The sequence below is a fragment of the Artemia sp. Qi Xiang Cuo genome, chromosome 15 (assembly GCF_049724085.1).
Source record: "Artemia sp. Qi Xiang Cuo chromosome 15, ASM4972408v1, whole genome shotgun sequence".
Lineage (NCBI taxonomy): Eukaryota > Metazoa > Arthropoda > Branchiopoda > Anostraca > Artemiidae > Artemia > Artemia sp. Qi Xiang Cuo.
This window is the reverse complement of record NC_142808.1, coordinates 61,752,979-61,775,840: the sequence shown is the minus strand read 5'-3', so window position 1 is coordinate 61,775,840 and position 22,862 is coordinate 61,752,979. Positions and strand designations below refer to the sequence as shown.

General features: G+C 33.3%; 1 protein-coding gene and 1 long non-coding RNA gene across 2 annotated transcripts in view; both read left to right on the top strand.

The window, feature by feature from the left end:
- The window catches only part of LOC148943959 (uncharacterized), a 101,251-nt gene extending 88,188 nt beyond the window's left edge, over window positions 1–13,063 (top strand). Inside the window, exons 5-6 of the mRNA XM_089101302.1 lie at window positions 9,502–10,291; window positions 12,606–13,063. Coding sequence (XP_088957428.1) covers window positions 9,502–9,759 — 258 coding nt within the window. The 3' untranslated portion in view covers window positions 9,760–10,291; window positions 12,606–13,063. The remainder of the gene's footprint in view (window positions 1–9,501; window positions 10,292–12,605) is intronic.
- LOC148943960 (uncharacterized) lies at window positions 1,636–9,542 on the top strand. Its single transcript, XR_016142991.1, has 2 exons — window positions 1,636–1,647; window positions 8,928–9,542. It is a non-coding gene; the product is annotated as an uncharacterized LOC148943960 (long non-coding RNA).
- Window positions 13,064–22,862: the final 9,799 nt, after the last annotated feature.

Below are 22,862 nucleotides of genomic sequence, written 5' to 3'. Positions count from 1 at the left end.
TCTTCATTCTGCAGTCTGTTTGAAGATATTCGGTTTTTGAAGCTAACCCAATTTTTAACAATGATATACACTAAGCTTGAAACTTTTGGTTTTCTTTTTTAAAGTTTTTGAATTGTTGTTATCCCTTGTCAAAATAGAAAATCATCATTTATGATAATTGCAAATTTTTGTTTTTTGGGCCTTCCTACTGACATAAAAAAATGTTTTAAAAAGTTATTAATTGCCTAATAACTCGTTGTGTTCAAAAATTTTTTTGTTCTTAAGATTTTTGAATTGTTGAAATCCCCTGTTAAAATATATAAGAATATTTTTCTGATTACCAGTTTTTTGCTCTTTACGAATTTTAATGTCTGTACAAAAATAGCTAGTCCGATTTTTAACAACGATATGAATTAAGCATGAAACTTATGGTTTTCTTTATTAAAGGTTTTTATTAAGATCATTTTTAAAACAATCATCAATTGAAATAATTGCAAATTTTCGTTTTTTGGCCTTCTTACTGACATTATATAACTGGATGCCTTCAAACCCTAAAGCTTAATTACGAATCGAGTGGATTTTATCAGAAAAAAAAATTGAAATTTTTAGGTATTTTTCTAGTTTAAATTATTGCTCAGGCACCGTGAATATTTATGCAATTTACATAATTACTTTAGTGATATTGAACTGAACTAAAGAGCTAGGAACACGTAGTTGATTTTGGGAACCGATTTCAGTAAGGGTATATTCCACGTCAAGCGATTATAATTAATGATGCTAAGAGACGGGGCTTAATGACGCTTTTAGGTGAGTAATCATCATTAATTACGATTAATTTGCGATAATAATTAAATACGATTAATTACATGCATAAAACTCTAAAGCCTTAGTACATTCCTTGTCTAGAACGTAATTAATGATATTTAAACACCGAAAAAACCGTCACTAAGCCCCGCCTCTTACCATCATTAATTAGAATCACTCGCCATGGAATACACCCTTGCTGAAATTGGTTCCCAAAATCAGCGACGTGAGCCTAGCCCTTAAAAACAGTTTTTCGACTTTTTATTGTATTAAAAAGACATTGCTTATACTCAGTAGAAAAGAAACTCGGTAATATTATTTTTCATATTTGACACGTTTTTGAATTTTGAGTACTTCAGGCAATTAGGCAATCACCTCTGCTTTAGCTGCCCATATTGGTGTTGTCGCAATTGGAGATGGGGGACTGTTTATCCTCTAATCCCTTTTGATTCTTAAAAAGGAAACTAGAACTTTTTATTCTTAATCGAGTGAGCTCTTTTCAGTTTCAACAACAGATTCTTCTGTACGAAGTGCCTTGGTCATAAAAAAAAACAATACATTATGCTTAAACCACCTATTACTTAGGCAGTAAATTGTGCTGCCTATGATTGGGTCATCCGTAGTGTGTTTACCATCTGAATAATAAGTCATCTAGAACAAATGTGGCTAAATTTGAAAACAAAGATTTTTTTTCACAGGAAAAGGGATATATTTAGGGATTTTGACGAATATGGATGCTAATTGCTAACATCAAAGAAGAAATGGTTTATTAAAAATATCAGGTATGTTGATTTCTATCATTTATTAGTAATTTCAAGCAATTTATTTTATGTTTAAACATTTTGTTTTGATTTGAGTAACCAAGTATGTATTTTTCGTACTGTGTTATATTTTTAGATTTAAACAGCCAACCATTTATTTGTTGCGTTTTGCCTCCAAGCAGAAGTTTTGATGTTTTTAGCTATTGTTGGGCACTTTTTGTAATCATTTCAGACATTCTCTGGATATACTTGTGGTAAAATTCTAGTTTTGCTACTTTTTGCTATCTTAGAAAGGGGTTAGATTTGGAACATGAAACTTATGGATGGGTCTACAGACTATAGTCCTGGGAAGGTATTTTGAAGTAGGGTACAGGAATGTACAAGGATCTGCTAACAAATATTCCTCAAGTATTTCAACATATGTCAAACTGGGTTCCATTTAAAAGTAAGGTCAATTTGAATTTAAATTGTAGAAATTGAACACAGTTATTGAATAAAAATCAAATTTTTAAAATATAGCCTCAGTGGTATTAACCTTGTTTAACAGAGCTCACTTACTTGATGATCTTTACCAAATACTTGAAAATAAGCTTCCTTGTTTAAATATTTATTTTTAATAATAGTTATACTCCTTGAACCTTAAAAAGTAAGGTCAATTTAAGTTTAAATTGTGCAAGTAGAACACACTTATTGAATAAAAATCAAATTTTAAAAACAAAACCTCAGTGGTTTGAACCTTGTTTAAGAGTGCTCACTTACTGGATGATCTTCACTAAATAGTTGAAAACAAGAAAGGTATATTCATTATTCATAATAATCTATTTCAATCCTCTTAATTTTTACAATCTAAGCCATAAGGTCAACTTCAGGTTATTGAGGTTGAGTTTGTCAAATATGCCCAAATCTAATAAGCAGGACCCACCTTGGGTGTAGAAGAGGGGGGGGGGCAGTTGCCCCCCCTAGAACTTCAAATTTAATATAGATAGTAGCAAGAACTTTTTTGTATGTTGGAATGTTTTGTTGGATGTTACCTGGTAGATGGTTAAAAAAGCTGGACATAAACAGAAATTTCCAAATATCATTTGCAATATCAACATTCATGTTTTGATCTTCAATATTGATTTTCAGTCTGATATATAGATAGAAAACTCGCCTGCAATTGGCTGATTTTGACTTGTTTAATTCTCCATGAATTGATTCAAGCAATAAGAAGTTGCTGTGCATGCCAAAGCAAAAATAACTCATTCAATTCCATCCTTGAAAAAGACAATTAGAAAAGCTCCATTTTTTTTCCACCTGGATGCCTCTCTATCCAAGTGGTCAAGAGTGCCAAACCTGGGCCACCCCAGCACTGGTTTGGTTGTCTCTGGCTTATGTTTGGCAACTGGAGAAAAGAAGAAGGAAAGTTACCAGGGGAATAATAAAGCTTGTTTTTTGGCTATAAAATTAAGAAAGAATATGGTCAGCATAAAAAAATACAAAATGAATTTCATTAAGGTTTAAAAAAAATAAGAATATTAATTTCAAATTATACATCAACTGATCAACACCAAAAGTAAGCTGCTCTGCTAATCTTTGTGTTCTATCTTTCAGTGGTGACAGTTTTATTTCAACTTCTGTCTTTAAGACACTATCCATCTTGTCAGTTAGTGCAAAGTCTCTTGCTCCAGTCTCCTTCCAAAAGTGGACGTTAAGTTCTTCAGTTGCTACTTTTTGATATTGATAACATTGTGAACAGAATTCCCTTTCTTGCTCTTCAGCCCAATCAGAATGTAATCACCAGCCTTGACTTTCTCAGTGTCAAATTAGAAGTTGCTGGTAGGGAACTTGTCTTCAATGTCTATACTGGGGTCTGAACAGTTGTTGTATACAGGATCATTGACATCAGAATTGTCACTCTAACTGTAACTCTTGTTGCAAGAGACACGCCTTTTGCTTTTTAGTCTTTTCACTTGTCTGAGTTTCTTCTGTTCCAGGACTAGGGGTTTTTGGCAGATACAGCTTTTATCCTAGCAGTAATACACTCTTTCATGGGGGTGTCAGTGAGCACTTTTGACTTTTTCATATTTTTTTCCTGTTGATTTTTTGGGTTTGACTTGATTGATAAAATGCTGCAAGTAAAGCAAAGAATGAGAGGCAGTCATCCAGCCAGAAGTATTTTCTGAGCTGATCATGATGGTAAAGCTCCCCTGAGTAAAATTTCCAGACACTGTTTTTGTGGGGAAATAAGTATAGGAGGGACTGTGTTCCCAACACATTAACACCAGCACAAATCGTGATCAACTTACCTCTGTCTGCTGAGGTGACCTTCCCTACTTACTTCTGCCTTGCTGTGCAATGACTTTACCAGGCTCGTGGATTTTTTCAGACCTGATTGGTCAAAACTTCAAATGTCTTGTGGTCTGAACATGTGTTTATATAGGCCTCAATCCAGGTTGTTAAAGAAAGCTCCTACACTGTGACAGTTGAAAGCAGTTGTCTGTCATAGGCTTGTACTTTTTGGCATTCTTACTGATAGAGTTTTAAGGCAATCCATAAAACTACAGTACCAATCTTTACCTGTAATTTCTCCACTGTTTCCACTGCCTTTGCAGTTCTATTATCTGGTACTTATGTGCTCTAAATAATAACATAAGTTTATGCAAATTTACATGCTTCTAGGGGAATACAGTTGAAAGCACATCAGCTATTGCTTTCAAGGAAGTTTTTAGTCTTTTTTCTTGTTCCTCTGTAAATATTTATCATGTGTTGTAACAGGGTGTAAAGAAATTCAGGTCCAGACTTTTTTTTAGGGATATTCAGCTTCTCAACTTTTTTCTATGTAGTCCAGCAGCATTCCACTAGAGATACTCATGGTACTTCCAGAGAATCCAACTGACTTCATTTAGAATAAGACAGAAAAAACTGCTATTTTATTTTCTTCTGGATCATAGCCACCTTTCTTTCTTTTCTCTTGTGATTTACTTTCAATCATTTTATCTTGAATGAAATTTAACAATGAAAAATAGAACTTCAGTTCACCTACTGTTCTGACAGAATTAAACAACACCAGAAATAACACAGTTTCGTGTTTTAAGCTTGCCTTCAACCTTTGAATATGCTGTTTACCCAGCTTTTACAAGCATAGCCCACTTTTGGACACCTTGCTACAGCATGCTGAATTTACCCTGGGTATTGTGGCTGAACATGGGAGTTCACTATACCACAGGATGAAAAAATACTAACAGCAAACTAGTGAAGATGGCACATCTTGGAAGCTGCCAAAAACAGGCAAATAATAATACAATGTGAGATTTACAAGGAGAATACAATGTGAGATTTCTAGTATTCGTAATTAGGTGTAGGCTTTTAGACAAAATTGAACAAAATTCCAGAGTTAATCACCATAAAACCTGATCCAATCTGATATTTTTGGTAAAAATATTAATTAAGGTCAGACATTTTAAAGACATACACTGCCATCTGTCAGAGCTTTTATATTCCACCAAAAGCCCCATAGGTTTTTATATTGAAACTGCTTGCTTTGACTAAATGTGGGCTGGTCTCCCCTATACCAATTTTGATATTTGATTTTGCCCAACTGTAAACTTTTGAATTGAATTCTTAGAAGAAGCTGTTATCTAACCATAATGTGATTTGTGTCAAATCACCTTTGTGGTGTTTATGTTTTTTGGAAATTGGAAGAAGGATAGTGGGTCTCTTATGTTATACTTTTGCAGGATACGTAGAACATGGAAAATGTTAAAGGCCAAGTTTTGGTGAAATGTAGAATAACTAGTTTCTAACGAACTATATTCAAAGGACATCAGGAAGTGTCAGTAAGATCCCTCCCCCCTTCATCACACAAGCAGCTGGCCCATTCTACACAAGATGCTGCCTAGGCCCATTTCAGTACCTATGCAATATACAGGCACCACTATATACTGTTTTTTGGTTAATGCTAATGAAATAAGATAAAATAGGATGAATATATAATAGTTTAGAAATAAATTTGGGCTATATATTTGCACATTAAAGGGGGGGGGGTAAAACTGAGCATATATTTAATGCATAACCTAACCTAGGTAACTTTCACCCCCCCCCCCCTATACCCTAAAAAAACATTCGTTTAAATAATGTAAACTCCATGAGAAACAACATTTTGCAATCAATTTAGGTCTTGCAAAGAGCCATTTGATGGTTTTGTTGGGTAGCATTTCCTGTTTGACATTCCACATACAGTATATAGCTGTGCCTGTATAATGCCTAAGTATCTAATAATCTTTAGGGAATATACTGGAACATCATTAAAGCAATCTACTGGAATTTAGTTATGAAAGGACAAATATTGCTGTGTCAAACAGTCAGTTTGTGGCTATTGATATGCTACAAAAATGATATTTTTATTCTCAGCTGGACAAATTGAAATAGTATTTATGTTCAGTTTTGAAATAATTTCTGAGACCAAACTGGCTCATATTAGAAATAATTTTGTAAAGAAGAGAAAACAAGGATATTTCTAGCCTGTGAAAATGGAAATTCAATAAAAATATTTTGGCCAAGACATCTGTTCAAGTGTCCAAAGTAGGGGTTTTTGTCAAAATCTTAGCATTTGATATTCAATGACTGAACATAATCTTGTTTATTCTCCTTTACAATGTTTTTTCTCATCTTGACAGGTGCTAAGAAATTTCAGATTGGGTCAAAAACAGGTAACTTTTATATTCTGTTGAATATGCAGGTGAAATTGCTCAGGTTTAAGAGAATTAGGGTTTTGTACCTGAATTTACTGAAAATTATAGTTTGTGATAAAACTTCAAACTTCTAATCAAACAGTTAGATTTGAAGATGTTTTTCCTATATACTGAAACCCTTTTCAAATTAGGCCTTCTGGAGCAGATTTTTTTTTTTTTTTTTTTTTTTTTTTTTTTTTTTTTTACAAAAACTGTCAAATCATCAGTACCTTTACCCTACCTACCTCTGCTCCTCTCCCCTCTAGAGGGCAGTGATAACTGTTTAAAAATTTCTTTTTATGAAAGTGAAATCTTGCAAAATTGATCTTTGGCTGAAATGAAGTACAATAACTGTTTTCAGCTTCACAGCTTTGCTCATTACCAATTTATGAGGTTTAAAATATCTGCAAATATGTTTACTAAATTTAGAAAATAGTAATTGATAAGGCTCAAAAATTGTACTCAAAATTATTGAAATTGTCTTTTCAGAACTAAAACCAGAGACAACAAAACGGATAACTGAAAATGAAGGTAAAATGGTCCTTGATTCATTGATTCTAACTGTTTAATTGGACAGTTAATTGGAAATACATTTAATTGGATACATTTAATACATTTAATACATTTAATTGGAAAAAAAACATTACTAAACAAACAGCCAATAGCCCTAACGGCCTCCGCAGCCATCTCTTGTTAAAGATAGATCTTTACAATGCTTCTTATCTTTTTTGTCATTGAGTTTTATAGCAGTCAAGTCAACAGATTAACGACGCATCTTGACAACAAAGATTCTAAATCTGACCCTACAGCAGCTTGGATTGAATCCTGGGCCCCCTTACCGCCAAGCACTGTGACATCAATCCACCGAGCCGTCACAGGTATATCACTGAACACTCTTAAGTCTCTGTTCTTGGTATTCAAACTGTTTAATATTATATTTCAGAAATTGCTGATTCAAAAATCAGCGGGAAACAAGAAAAGCCGAATTTTCTATTATTCTCTTTGATTGATAGCACCATCTATTATAGTTTTCTTTCAAACGAAAGACATCGAGTGGGTAATACGGTCTTCAATATGTTTATCGAAAATATAATATTTTGAAAGGAGCAAATGCATCATAATCTTGTCACCGAAGGCTTTTGAATGCCGTCCAGTTACGCAAAATGCTATTTAATCTACGTGTATGAAATTCTCAGGTTTTATTTTTAAGATGGATCTGGTATGTACCGAATGTATATTTCCTATCATAAACTACTAAACATAAAATTGAGGGAGTAAACAAGAGAAGAAAAGAAGAGGAGAGAGAAAAAGGGTAGTAAAGAAAAGTGGTATCTGATGCTTAAAAGAGATACAGATGCAGCCAATGGTGTTCGCGGAGGTTTTTCAAAGGGTGAGCCAGCAAATTTTTCTCAGGATAGGGGGCTAACATTTTGTAAAATGTATTGGTACTTATCTGTTATAGTGACCCCACTAAAGAATTACGCTGCGTAAAACTCGATAACAAATCGGTTTCATATGTCTATATTAGGAGACAGTTAGAATCAAGAATCAATGGCCCTTGATTCATTACTAAAAGTTTTATTTTCCTAACCCAACCCCTTAATAGATAGTGAAAAGTAGCTAAACTAGAATTTTACTGCAGAAAGCTTTTAGAGAAATATTTATAGGAAGACATGAATTGTTTAGACTCTGGAAGAAAAACCAGAATGCTGATGGAAAGTAATTTTGGCTGCTGCTTTTTACTTTTAGATTCAAATTTATTGTCTCATGAGTACAACAAAACTTGCAGTTTTGACTTTTCATTTAGTTTTTATCAGCTTGTTGAAGAAATAAACATCATTTTGAAAGTCTTTTAATATTTTTACTGTGACCAATTATTAAATTTTTTTTTATATGAAATCAATTAAACCAACAAATGGTTTACATACTTAAAAATGAAAGGTACTTGAAACAAATTTTGCTTATATGTTTGCACATTAGCCGGGGTGGGGTATAGAGGGTCTGCATGCAAAATACCTTTGCTACAATTATTCTGCATATTATGAAGTAAGAACGGTTTTAGACTTCACACTGTCCAAATATTTTACCCCCCGCCACCTATTATGCAAATATATTGCCCAAACCACATATATCTTCTGTCTATTCTGTACTTCTCTTTGATTCTGTTTTTCATGCTAAAGTAAAATAAATTGGTTTACGCTCTGTCAATGCATGAACAACTTGAGCAGTAGTGTATACAAGTACCAAATGAAAGTCACATACATGAATATATAGCCTAGGCTATATAAAAAAGTTAAAACAATGGAAGAATGATGAGTTTGGAAAAAATTTGCTTTTTGGTGTTGTTTGAAACTAGCTTGTACAATTTCCATTAGCCTGTATTATAAGCCAAATTTGTTTTGTTGTTTTTTGCATCTATCACTTTGCTATTAAGAAATGTCTTGTTAAAAAAAAAAATATATTTGGTCAGGTCAATGTACTATCCAAGACTCATTTCAACAAAGAGACTCCATCTTTCATTTTTGTTTTATTTTAATGTGGTAGGTAGTGTAGACCCCAAACAGGTAACAGTTATAGAAGGTTCACCTTTCATTTGTAATTGCTATGATGTCTAATTATTGAATAGTTTTCACCTTATTTAATTTTAATAAAATCATTTTTCACTATATAGATAATTCAATCTACTGTGTGCAATGCTGGTGGTGTGGATCAACCAAAACTCTTTGGCCAAAAACCAATCGTGAAGGTGAAGAAGCTGACAGAGAAAGCTATTGAAGAATTAACAGCTGGCATCTGTTATTGCAGTTCCTGTTTGAAAGCAGAAAAATCTATTTTTATGCTAGATCTTTTCATAGACACTGGCTGTGAAGAACTTTCACCAATAGAATGTGTCATCTGCCCTGCAATATTTAGGCATTTCAGAAATTTTGTTGGTCACATTATGGCACACCAGATGGGAGAAACAAGAAGATGTCTTATTTATTTGTGTGAATGTATTGGCAATGTGAGTCAACATCTAGTTATTCATGGTCATTTTTTACCAAGCATGTCTGACCTAGAACTACTGGGAACTACATCGCTAGCTATTACACAGAATCCTTTTACAATTGTTTTCCTATAATTTATTTGAATTGGAGTCTAATGCAAAAAAGGTTGGACAACCATAAAATATATTTGAATAGTTCTTTGCATTGTAAAAAACCCAGAATATTGAAAAGAGGTAAAGAACATATGAAGGGATAAAGCAAAATATTTGTGATGTTTGTGACGAGAGCTTTTCTTTTGTGAGCCATTTTAAAAGGAATCAAAGAATGCACACAGAGGAGAAACCTTTCAAATGTGATGTATGTGAGACAACTTTTTCTCATTCAAGCAGTTTGATTAAGCACCAAAGAGTACACATGGGTGAAAAATCCTTTATATGTGATATATGTGAGAAACCTTTTTCTGTGTCAAGCAATTTGATTAAAAACCAAAGAGTACACACAGGTGAAACAGTTTAAGTGAGATATATGCAAGAAAGGATATTCTTCTAAATCAAATCTTAATAGTCAATTGGTAAATTGTTTTTTTTTCTTACTCAGCCAATGTTTTTTCATTTTTATCAATGTGAACATGACTGCAATAAAAAAATTCATTATTGGACAATTTAGACTGTTTCATGAATGAAAGAAAAAAAAATGTACATACTCAAAAAAAATATATATAATGTATCTCCAATTTGCCCCACATGGGACAATTTAAGAATTATGGCCCTGAACCCTATAGTGATTCATATTAAATGTGCAGTAAATTGAACCCTACGGTGGTTTGACCACTGCCAGCACACTTCAATATTAATGTACATGGCTGGTAGTGCCCCTATGAAAGACCCAAGTTCAGATAGAGGGACAGTGTTGCCCAGTACCTCTCCATGATTGGTACTGATTTCTAAGAAGTAGGCTAATCATGCTTGTGCAAGACCATTGGGAATGAAGGCAAAGAGTCTCATCTCTCTCTACACTGGACCACGAGCAGGAGCTTCTAGTCAAATAAGTAAGCCACTTTGTTGTTGGAATATCAAATAAAACATTCAGAAAACATATTTTCATTGAACAAAAAAATTCCTTCAAAAACTTAAACAAAAATTGCTTTTAAATTGTCACTCTCTCAAAATAATTTCAAAAAGAATTAAGGCAAATGGCCAAAGGAATCATATTAAACAAGTTAATTCAAAAATGAATCATACCAAAAAAATTAAGCTTTAAAAATCTGGCAATTTTCCCACTATGGGGTAATTTAGAGCTAAATTTGATACTTCTTACTGCTTCCTACCATTGTATAAAAAAAATGAATACAGATAAATATAGCTAAATATATATAAATATATATATATAAATATATATATATATATATATATATATATATATATATATATATATATATATATATATATATATATATATATATATATATATATATATATATATATATATATATATATATATATATATATATATATATATATATATATATATATATATATATATATATATATATATATATATATATATATATATATATATATATATATATATATATATATATATATATATATATATATATATATATATATATATATATATATATATATATATATATATATATATATATATATATTTATATGTATATAGTGTATTACAGGTAATTACTTGGCTACAAAAAAAACAAAACTTCCTAATTTAGTCACTGAGATAACTGAGCACCTGAACAATGTCCAGACCTTACTCATCCATCCAATCACCTAGGAAAAAATAGTACATCCAACCCAATAGTCCAAAAATAGAGCAAAATCAGCATTAATAAGTATAAATCATTGTCCCAAAACCAAGCCATAGCACCTTACTTACTTAGGTCCTGCTTTATTTGGGGCGCATAGGGCATCGACGAAGCCTCTGTAAACGTTATGTATTGGCGCTGCGGCAAGTACATCCTCCCACTGGGGTTGTAGTGATGTGTGAGTACTGCGTAGATCACGATCGTAAGTGCGTCTGAGCGTGTTTCTCGGTCTTCCCCTTTGTTGACGCCCACGTGGCTGCCATTGTTGAACCTGGTACGGGATTCTTGAGTCCCTCTATCAGCACCTTAAGTCTACAAAATTTAATATTCCCCAAGTAATCACCACATATCAGGGCTCCTCAGAGGAAAAATTATTGCCTATACAGGTTTCGGCACTTATGTATGTATATATATATATATATATATATATATATATATATATATATATATATATATATATATATATATATATATATATATATATATATATATATATATATATATATATATATATATATATATATATATATATATATATATATATATATATATATATATATATATATATATATATATATATATATATATATATATATATATATATATATATATATATATATATATATATATATATATATGTATATATATGTGTATGCATGACTAGTGTTTCCTTCTCAATAGCCACAATCGTATTTCTTCTTCTTGCTGGGTGATTCGTAGTTGCTATAGAAGCAATAATAAAGAATAAAGTGGCATAGCAATTTTATAAATTATAAGATTTTTAGGCAAATTTCTATTTCAGGGGCTTCTAGCTATCTTTGAAAGCAGTTCAGTTAGGTGAATTAATATGTCAGGAATAGCCTTGTTTATTTATTTAATTATTTTGCTGATAAATTTTTTTTAGTTCAGATCTTATCTCTTTTGAAAGGAAACAATATTAAGGTAGAACAGAGGATCTTACTTCTTAGGCTGTTTTTTCTTTTTTCTTGCAAACCTCTTTTTATATTCTACTCTGATCAATTACTCTGCTTTTATTAATCTAGTTACTAATTTTCTTAATTACTATCTCATTTGGGTAACAATCTCAAATTGAATAAAAGTATAAACTGGGTTCCCTATGTGATCACTAGTCGTTTCTAGATGGCAGCAATAATTACATTGTTACACTTTGACCACCTGCCATATTGTAATGACTTTAAATTCATTAAGATTCATTTTTGATTTGAAATTTTTAGAATAATTCTATTAACATTTTTTCTTGTCAGACTATTTTTTCAGAGGAGCAATAGCTTTGTTTGTGCTATTTTGAGGGATCGGAAGCATTTTCAAGATGCCAAAGGCTCAAACACGGCAGTATTTGGTATTATTACATTTGAGTTGGATCTTTCTTACCTGGAAAATCAGATGTTCAGCAATAGTCTGGATAAAGTTCTTCCTCCTATCTGAACCAATCTAGACCTCTGGTCTTACCTCTATTAATTTGTTACTTATCTTACCTCCTTACTTCCATTAATACCTTGCTTTTTTTCAGAAAGAGGAGAAAAACTTGGATCTGTCCAATACTCAGTCAGAAGGAAAGAGAGGAAAAGGGCGAGATTAGACCGGGTAACATTGCTACAGACCCACACACCAAATGATACTGCTTTCTGAATTTTCTTTAGTTGAAAGATTCCTTAAACTGTCCATTAAAAGAGAATTTGCATATACAAACAAAGTAAATTGCTGTTAGATAAGGGCTAGTCAACTACAAACAAAGGAACGGTTTACATTAGATTCCAGCACAACCACAAAGTTAGTTTTGTAGACTATGAACTAGCAGGCTCTATCTGAGAATGGGTTGTTATATGATTATTAAGATTATATTTAGAAGAATATACTCTGTTGCATATATTACACTTAAACGGCTTCACCCGAGTGTATTCTTTGGTGTTTAGTCAGATTGCTTGACACAGAAAAAGTTTTTTCACATAGATCGCACTTAAAGGGTTTTTCACCCGTATGTACTCTTTGGTGCCTAATCATACTGCTTGACTGAGAAAAAGTTTTCTCACATACATCACATTTGAAAGGTTTCTCCCCTGTTTGTATTCTTTGATGCCTTTTCAAATGACTCGAATAATAAAAATTCTTGTCACATACATCACAAATATATTGCTTTATCCCTGTACATGTTTTTTACATCTTTTCAATATTCTAAGTTTTTTATTATGCAAGGAACTATTCAAATATGTTTTGTGGTTGTCCAAGTTTTTTGATTCAGAATCCAATTCAAATGAATTTAAGCAAACACTTGTAGAAGGATTCTGTGTTACAGCTAGTGATGTACTCCCCTGTAGTTCTAACTGAGAAATGTTTGGTAAAAAATGATCAATTATAACTTGATGTTTATCCATATCGTCAATACATTCACATAAACAAAAGGGACATCTTCTTGTCTCTCCCATCTGGTGTCCCATAATGTAAGCAACACATTTCTGTAATGCCTAAATATTGCAGGGTAGATGTCACACTCTATTGGTGAAAGTTCTTCACAGCCAGTGTCTATGTGAAGATCTAGCATAAAAACAGATTTTTCTTATTTTGAACAGAAGCTGCAACGCCAGATACCAGCTGTTAATTCTTCAATAGCCTTCTCTGTCAGCTTCTTCACCTTCACGATGGGTTTTGGGCCAAAGAGTTTTGGTTGATCCACACCACCAGAACTGTACATAGTAGAATGAATTATCTATATATAAAAAGTATTTTATTAATATTAAATACAGTGAAAACTATTCTATAACTAGAGGAACAGTCAGCAATTAAATTGAAATTTCTTGGGATACCACTACTACTCCAGCTGATTTTACTACTCGGGAACTAAATAAATAGTGTTTAAGAGCATCAAAGTTATCTAAATAGAAGTAATACAATACCTCAGGAGTGGAATGTGGTAACAAGTAGAAATTTATAGGAAAATTTGTTTTGATATAAAACTAGGGTACTTTGGGTTACTATGGCAATATTGAAAGACACTGAGTGTATATAGGTTGTCAAAGGGTATATGATTAATGTCTTAGGGACCGCTTAGAATATTAAGTTGAAACTCTCGGAGCTTGTATTAATACTATTGCTACTATTACTATTAAACTAAATCAGAGTGAATTTAAAGTCAGGTTTTTAAAAATGGTACAGATTTCAACGTTTCAGGAACAAAACAGGGTATTAAGTCTTACTTTAAGGAGCCTTGAGGGGGTATAAAACTAAGCCAAAAGGTGCTATGTGTATTCATATTATAAAAATGATGCTACTATTGAACTAAATATTTTTTTTTAAAGTGAATCCAGGCTGTTAAATTGGCAGTGGTGCAATATCTCAGGAATAGAATAAGGTGTTAAGTTGAAAATTTTATGTTAGGTTTTTACCAATGTTTAACTGAATAAAAACACAATGTAAGCATCCAAAAGCATTGAGTCAGTCCAAAAGCATTCGCTCAGGATCATTCTTCTTCTTCTTCTATTTAACAGCAGGCGGGCTTTTCAGTATAACTATTTAGCCCTTTTCCTTTTGCTTCACTCTGTGGGCTACAGAGCTACTGGCTTGATTGCCTCATATTTATTAGATATATTCAGATATCTTTCAGCAGATCTTTCGACTCTAGGAGTTCAAATATAAGATGATAGATGTCGATTTCTATGCTCTGTGTGCATGTATAGTTGACTGGGCTCTTGGCTGATAGTGGGATTTTGTGGTGTTTAAAGTATTTTAACAGTTTACAAAGCAAGGTATGTTGTGCAGACGTCAGCATATTACATTCAAATAGGCAATGGTCAATTGTTTCATTATTCATATTACAATGCCTGCAAAGAGGGGGGGAATTGAACCACTTGAATTAGAAAGCTTATATGAGAATGCAAGGAAATTTAGTCCATTTGTTCCAGAACGAATTCTATGATAAATTTTAGAAAGATACTTATTGGGAAAGGGGGAAAGGATAGGATTAATCTTATTAAAATTAATATCTGATAGCCTCCATCGGTAAATATCTCTAATTGGGATTGGTCTCCCACTTGGCTGGTCAATATTTATAGCATTTTTTGCTATTTCATCAACCTGATGATTACCATCTACAAAGATCATTCTTCTCTTCTTCTATTTAACAGCAGGCGGGCTTTTCAGTATAACTATTTAGCCCTTTTCCTTTTGCTTCACTCTGTGGGCTACAGAGCTACTGGCTTGATTGCCTCATATTTATTAGATATATTCCGATATCTTTCAGCAGATCTTTCAACTCTAGGAGTTCAAATATAAGATGATAGATGTCGATTTCTATGCTCTGTGTGCAGGTACAGTTGGCTAGGCTCTTGGCTGATAGTGGGATTTTGTGGTGTTTGAAGTATTTTAACAGTTTACAAAGCAAGGTATGTTGTGCAGACGTCAGCGTATTACATTCAAATAGGCAATGGTCAATTGTTTCATTATTCATATTACAATGCCTGCAAAGAGGGGACAGGGGAATTGAACCACTTGAATTAGAAAGCTTATATGAGAATGCAAGGAAATTTAGTCCATTTGTTCCAGAACGAATTCTATGATAAATTTTAGAAAGATACTTATTGAGAAAGGGGGAAAGGATAGGATTAATCTTATTAAAATTAATATCTGATAGCCTCCATCGATAAATATCTCTAATTGGGATTGGTCTCCCACTTGGCTGGTCAATATTTATAGCATTTTTTTGCTATTTCATCAACCTGATTATTACCACTTATGCCAGAGTGGCTAGGAATGTACTGAAAGTAAGTTTTTATGCCACTTGAAGCAAGATTATCAATAATACTGAGACAATGATAAGTGTCAATGTCCAACTTATATTGAGGAGCTGAGGCCAGCAACTCAAGGCTTGATAAAGAGTCGGAATAGATGATAATATTATTCGAATTTTTAATCAAAGGTTGGTTTTGCTTAAGGTGGTTTTGCTTATGATTATGGCATTTAACTCAGCAGACATTATAGATAAATTATTAAATAATCTCTCTCCCATTGCAATTTTCAGGTGAGGAAGGAAAACACTACTTGCGACTTTCTCATTCATTTTTGACCCATCAACAAATATTTGGAAGGGATTTTTATAGGTAATTGTTTTAAGTTCTGCAAATTTTTTCTGGACAAAAGCAATGGGGGTTAAATCTTTATTCCATTTTGAACATTCAGTATTTATTATGGGAAATGACCAATTCCATGGAGGGGATTGGGGGAAAGTAGGTGCAATAGACTTTGCTGGTACAGGGAACTTCTTTTGAATATTGGCATACTCATCTGCAATACCTCTATACATGGCTGGATTTCTTAACCAATTATGTAATGTGTGTGAGCTATTTGATTCAATTTTTGTAAGATGTTTTATCAAAAGAAACCTACGTCTCTCCCTTATTGTGGTTAGTCCACTTTCCATAAGCAGAAACCTGGTGCTTCTGGGTTTCTTAAGACCAAATATGAGACGTATTATATCATCTTGTGTCGTTTCAGTTTTTTTGCATCTGGGTCTTTGCACATGCACTATATACACTAGAGCCTATAGTCAATATGGGGTCTTATATGTGATTTATAAAGCTAAAATAAGGTTTTCTCCTTACAACCCCAGGGTGTGGAAAGAAGTCTTTTTAGTATATTTGCTTTTCTATAACATTTTTTTATTGTGTTTGAAATGTGGAGGTGGAAATTAAGTTTTTGGTCAAGCATGAGACCTAGGTAATTAATATTATTATCTTCTGGAATAGTTGTTTTATTTACAGTTAGTTTTGCATTAACATGGTTTCGCTTCCGGTGAAATTGGATTATTTTTGACTTGGTGGGTGCAATGGGTAAATCTGAATGTTGAGAGAATTTTTCAAACTGGAAAAGTGACTTTTGCAGATTTGACTGTGCTATCTGAAAGGTGTTGCCAGATGACCATAGCACCAGATCATCAGCATATTGTAGATTCGTGTGGGGTAGGTTCATGTCCCAGAGATATAGGGCAAAAAGGAGGCAACTGAGGACTGCTCCCTGAGGTAGGCCTTTGGAAATTGTCTTTTGGGGTGAAGAGGCTGAACCAACACAAACAATGAAACTTCGCACTTCTATGAAGGATTCAATAAAGGATACTAGCTTAGGAGGTACTCCAAGGTTTGCAAGTTTATTTCAAAGGATTTGGTGGTTCACATTGTCATAAGCTCCTTCAAAATCTAGGAAAGCTGCCACTAGGATATTATTTTTTTAGAAAGATTCATTTATTGCATTTGTTAGCAAAATGAAAGCATCTGTTGAGGAGTGGTATTTCCTGAATCCAGTTTGAGTGTGTGGGATTAAGTTATTTTTCTCAACAAACCAGAGGAGTCTGTGATAAATCATTTTCTCCATTATTTTCCCCATCACAGGTGTAATCATTATGGGCCTATAAGACTCAGGGTTATCTTTTGGTTGATTTTTCTTTAGGATTGGTAGGAGGGATGAACATTTCCATATATTGGGGAACCTAGAAGATGCCCAAGCGTGATTATAACAATTTAGCAGTTCTTGCTTTTATGATGGTGTGAGATTCTTTATCCATGTAGGGTGTATATTGTCATAGCTGCTGCTAGTTTTGGGCCTAATATGATGTATTGCATTATTCAATTCCTGGATTGAAAATGGATTAGTTATGTACTCGGATCCTGGGCGTGGTTGGTAACTTGGGTTCATAGGACTTGTGGACAGTGTGCTTTGATTATTTGATGTTAGCTTATTAACAAAAAGAGTTGCAAATAGGTTAGCCTTTTCATTATCATTGTCATAATGGGTATTATTATGTATAAGCTCATACAGGAGTGGGTTGGTAGAAGTCTTTTTCCCACATATGTGGCTTATGACTTTATGTATAATTGGCTCATTTGTTTCTCTGGAGAGATTATTTGCAAAATTATTCCAGTATTTATATTTAGCATCTATTACAGTCCTTTTTAGATTAGATTCTGCTTGTAATTTTTTTAAATATGTAGTAGGTGTTGGTTTTTTTATGAATTCTGTCCTAGCTGCCTTTTTTATCCTCCATTTATTTAGGCACTCATTTGTCCACCATGTTTAAGGAATTTGTTTAGGAAATGTTTTCTTAGGTGTTGTCCTGGGGATAGCATGATTAGCTGTATTTATTAGTAAAGATGTCACCGCTTCAGCATGTGTGTCAACTGTTGTGTTAGAAATGCATGAACTTTGGGTGAAACTTGTAATTTCATCATTTAGCTTATTTTGGAAAATAGACCAATTTGCTTTAGTGTTGATATATTTGGATGTATGAGATGAAGTTTCAGCAGGTTCATTTAGGGAGCAAACTATAGCAAAGTGGTCTGTACATAGACTATCAATTTTATTTATGTAAATTTTGTTCAAAAAATTTAAAGACACAATTTGTAGGTCAATTGTGGAGAAATTGCAACTTTTGGGGTTGAAATAGGTATTCAGGTTTGGAGGGGTAGCAACAACTAATTCATTATTATTTGAAGTCATATGCTCAATAAATTTACCAGCTTTATTTGCTGGTTTATTCCCCCACAAAAGGCTGTGGGCATTGAAATCACCACAAATAATGATATTTTTTAACATATTAGAATTATTTATATAATTGAAGAAATCCTTGGCATCTGTCGTTTGGCCATTAGGGTTATAAAAGCTTATTATGTCGGTTTTTAAATTATTCAGCCAAACACTTATACCAATTACATCAACATCATTTTCAAAATCTGGAAAATTGATGCCACAAAATTTTATATTATTATTAACTAATAAAGCTACACCACCTCCTTTTCTCTCTGAAGATCTATCCTTTCTCAGGATAGTATATCCCAAAGACTTAATTTGTTGATTTTGGGTTAAATGAGTTTCCTGGAGGCAAGCAATATTAATTGAAGTATTATTCATAAATAATATTAGTTCATTTAGCTTATTTTCTGTGAGTGATCTTACATTCCATTGGAGTATTGATAAATGTTGTGTTGTTGATTTATTCTTCATATGACTGTGTATCAATGTTCAGCTTTGTTAACAGTAAAGCAAGATCTTTTTTGCTTGAATGAGCATATCATCTGGGATGTAGATTTTTGACAATTCTGCAATAATTTTTGTTTTCTGTAGTGGATGTATGTTCATGGCCTGAACTGCATTACAGTTTAGAATGAATAAGCATATATTTGGGGATTGCATTTTTGGTAGTGCATTCTGTTTGTTGGTTAAGGGATTGATTCCTGGTAGTGTTTCTGGTTTGTTTCTTCTTGGGAGGGAGGGCCAGGCTGGCCTCATCTCACCGGACAAGGAAGCTTGTTGGCTTGGTGATTCCTTCTGATAGGGAGTAGAGCTCGGGGGCTTAGAAGCTGGTGTTTTCTCGGGGGTGCGGGCGGCAGGGGGGGCATTGGACGGGGGGGGTTTGGTTGGTTTCATTACAGGCTTTATTTGGTATCGTTGGGCACCATTTGCTTCCATTGCTGCAAAGGGGTATGGGATGGCCTTTTCTGTTGATATTTGGAGTGTTAGAGCTCTTTTCTTGTATGCAGGGCATAATGATTTATTTGTAGATTCAGGTGGGCCTTTGCAATTGATGCATGTAGGCTGAGTGTTGTTGCAAGTTGTCAGCTCTTTAGGATGGAAAGATTTACAATTACTACACTCTTGGAGAATTTCATTGCATTTGTTTGTTGTGTGTCCCAGTTTGAAACACTTCTGACACTGAAAAGGCTTAGGTTTGTATTCCTTGTGTGGTTTGATTTGCCCAAATAGGAATAATTTTTCTGGGATATCAATTTTATCCTTCAGTGTGAATAAGAAGGATCTACTAGTTTTTAGGCCATTAGAGTTGGGTTTTCCAAGTTGGGTAACATCCTCAACTGGGATTGTGTTTCCAGCCCTATCTGAAAGGCCTTCTTTTAACTCCTGAGTAGATATCTCTGGGGGAACATTATAAACTACTATTTTTGTTGGTGATTGTTTTGGGTTCCAATTAGATGCAATAATTGGGTTATTCAGAAGGGATTTAAGGTTAATTATTGTATCTGCTGATTTCTGATCTTCTACAGCTATTAGCAGAGATCCATCACGGTTAATGTTAAGAGAGAATATTGATTTTAGCAATTTAAAAATTGCAACTCTTATTGCAGAGATCATTTTTATTTCAAAGGGGGTAGTGGGAGTTATTTTAAGGTAAATTCCTAAGTTTTTGGAGGGAGGATCTTGGGCAGGGAGAGGGGAATTGCTTTTAATTGGGGAGATTTTTTTCCTTTTTTAGAACTTCTAGAGAGGACCTCTTGAAACCCATTATCATCTATGGTTACATTAGCCCCTACACTTATCATTGTCCTATTCTCCGAATTGGAGCTATCATTAGAACTTTGAGATAGGGTGCTTGACCAGCCAGGATGGGTATCTTTCACTATGACACTTTCACTGGAATTTGATTTGGGATCTGGGGTACTTTTTTTTTTTTTGGAGGACTTCTAATCATTGCCTATTGGAAAAAGCTTTAAACACAGAAATAAAACTAAAACAAGAAGGGAAAATAGATTATATCAAACCGTCTGTACTATACTATGGGGGAGGATAAACACCACAGTATAGCCCTGAGGATGTCTTGAGCAGAATTGGTTGGGTACAACTGCTGATTAGAATAGATAATAATCACAAGAAAATATATTTCGATTTTCTTAAAAGGTTCATCTACAAAGAGAGTAAAATTCCATTCTCCTTCCTCCTTAAATCCTTACGTATTACGACGATAAAGGATAGGAGAGAACAAATTTGTTTGTTTGTGTTTTGCTAAATCCGCAATATCTAATCCTCGTACTGAGGACATCTTTCCTGATTTACACGACCCCATTAGACCCCGAATTCCCCGCTTAGATTCTATGGCAATTCCAACGTATCCACCGACCCATACCGTTACTGAGAGATCCCGGAGAAGTTTTATCCCCTCTATTCTGGAGCGCCTAAATAATTCCTGAACTATGTCCTGCACCAGTCGTTGGTGTATGCTCACAATAATCATGCGTTATTTTTTTCTCTTTATATTTGGTCACTTTTTTGCCCTTTTGTGATATTTATTTATTCTATATTTAATTTTTGACCTTTAATTTTAAATTCTTTGAACTTTAATTGTAATCTTTTCTTTTATTGTAAATATTTCTTTTTGATAGTTAATTTGGCTTAATTTTAAGTGTTTTTTTTAGGTATTTGACTGTGAATACAAATTTGGCAATGTTCTTCTTCTTGCCTGTGATTTTGTTTTATCCCCCCACCATTTCTTCTTCTATATTTGTGCTTCTATTTTCCGTTCTTTCGACTTGGAATTTTTTTTTGTTAAATTTTTATTGACCATTTTTAAACTTGATTGGTGTTTCTTTTCTTGCTGTATTATTTGTTTCTAATCTGTGATAGAACCGGAGTGGCTAAGCTGTTAAGATAAGTTGAGTAAGGAAGTATTTGGGGAGGTTTAGGTCGCGGATAGGTTCGTATTTTTGCCCAATATGCAGAAAAATGAAGATTTAAAGTACTTTATGTGTAATTGTAAAGAGATGAAGCATTTGACAGCAGACATTTTGGGATTGCGGTAAAAGGGAGGGGTTGGAAGGTGGGAATTAAAAAAAAAGTGATTGCAAAGTGGATATGAAGAATGTGGGGAGGTACGTCCATATAGCCATGCAGCACTGGTATGTTGGGCGATTGCCGGGACAACAAAATGTTGAAATTTGTTTCATAAGGCGGGTTGGTAGTATTTTATTTTTATTTTTTATAGCCATGGCCCAAGTAGCTTAAAATTATTTACTATATATTACTTTTTATTATTATAAAAAATATTTTTTATTATTAAATTATTTATGATATATTGATCATGTCTGCAACATTTTGTATAATTATGTAAGTTATATGGTATTGTGTGCCTTAATATATTTGTTTTTGTTTTGCAGTCTTTATGCTTTTTCATTTCTATTATTATATACCATGTTTTGTTGTGTGTTACTATCATGTGCTATTATTTTGTTTTATTTGTTTTTTGCGATGGTCCAAAGTTACTTTTGTTGTAATAAATATCTATCCATCTGTCTATGCATGCTTATGCTAATAGTCGTATTATTGCTAGTCTTACAATTTCCACTATTTCTCAGACTGGGGACATTTAGGTGAAACTTCCAAGAAAAGTTGAGGAGGCTGTTGAACTGAATCAAAACTCACCCTATGCATACCTATTAGAAATATCCCAGGATTGGCTTAGGGTATTAAGTAGGAACTTTCAGTGTATGTTAAGCGGTATGCCGAAGTAGCAAGAACGCAATATGTGGATTGCTGTGGGTACTAAGACAAAACATTCAGGGAGTGTTGAGCGGGATGTTGAACCAAATAAAAAAGAAAAAAATCTAGATGGATACAGGTTATCAATCGGACTTTTCAGCTACATCCTAGAAAGAGCTCACAGTATTAAGTTGAAACTATGCGTACATATTAAGGGTAAAAGGTGTTGAAATAAGGAAAAGCACTATGTTATGCTAAGGCTATTAAGGTGAAACTTCCTGGATATGTTGAAGGTGATTTTGAATTTAATTAAAAAACAGTAGGCTAGGATGATGTTAAAAGATCACACGAGGAATATATTATCACCTCTTAGAGCATAAAGTTGAACCTTTCAGGGTATATTAAGAAGAATTTTCAACTAATGAAGACAGTATGGATATTTAATCACTAGTAGTTGTAGTAGCACTGCTACGACTATTCGTTTAACTGGTTTTACTATTATCAAACGGACTTTTCAGCTATA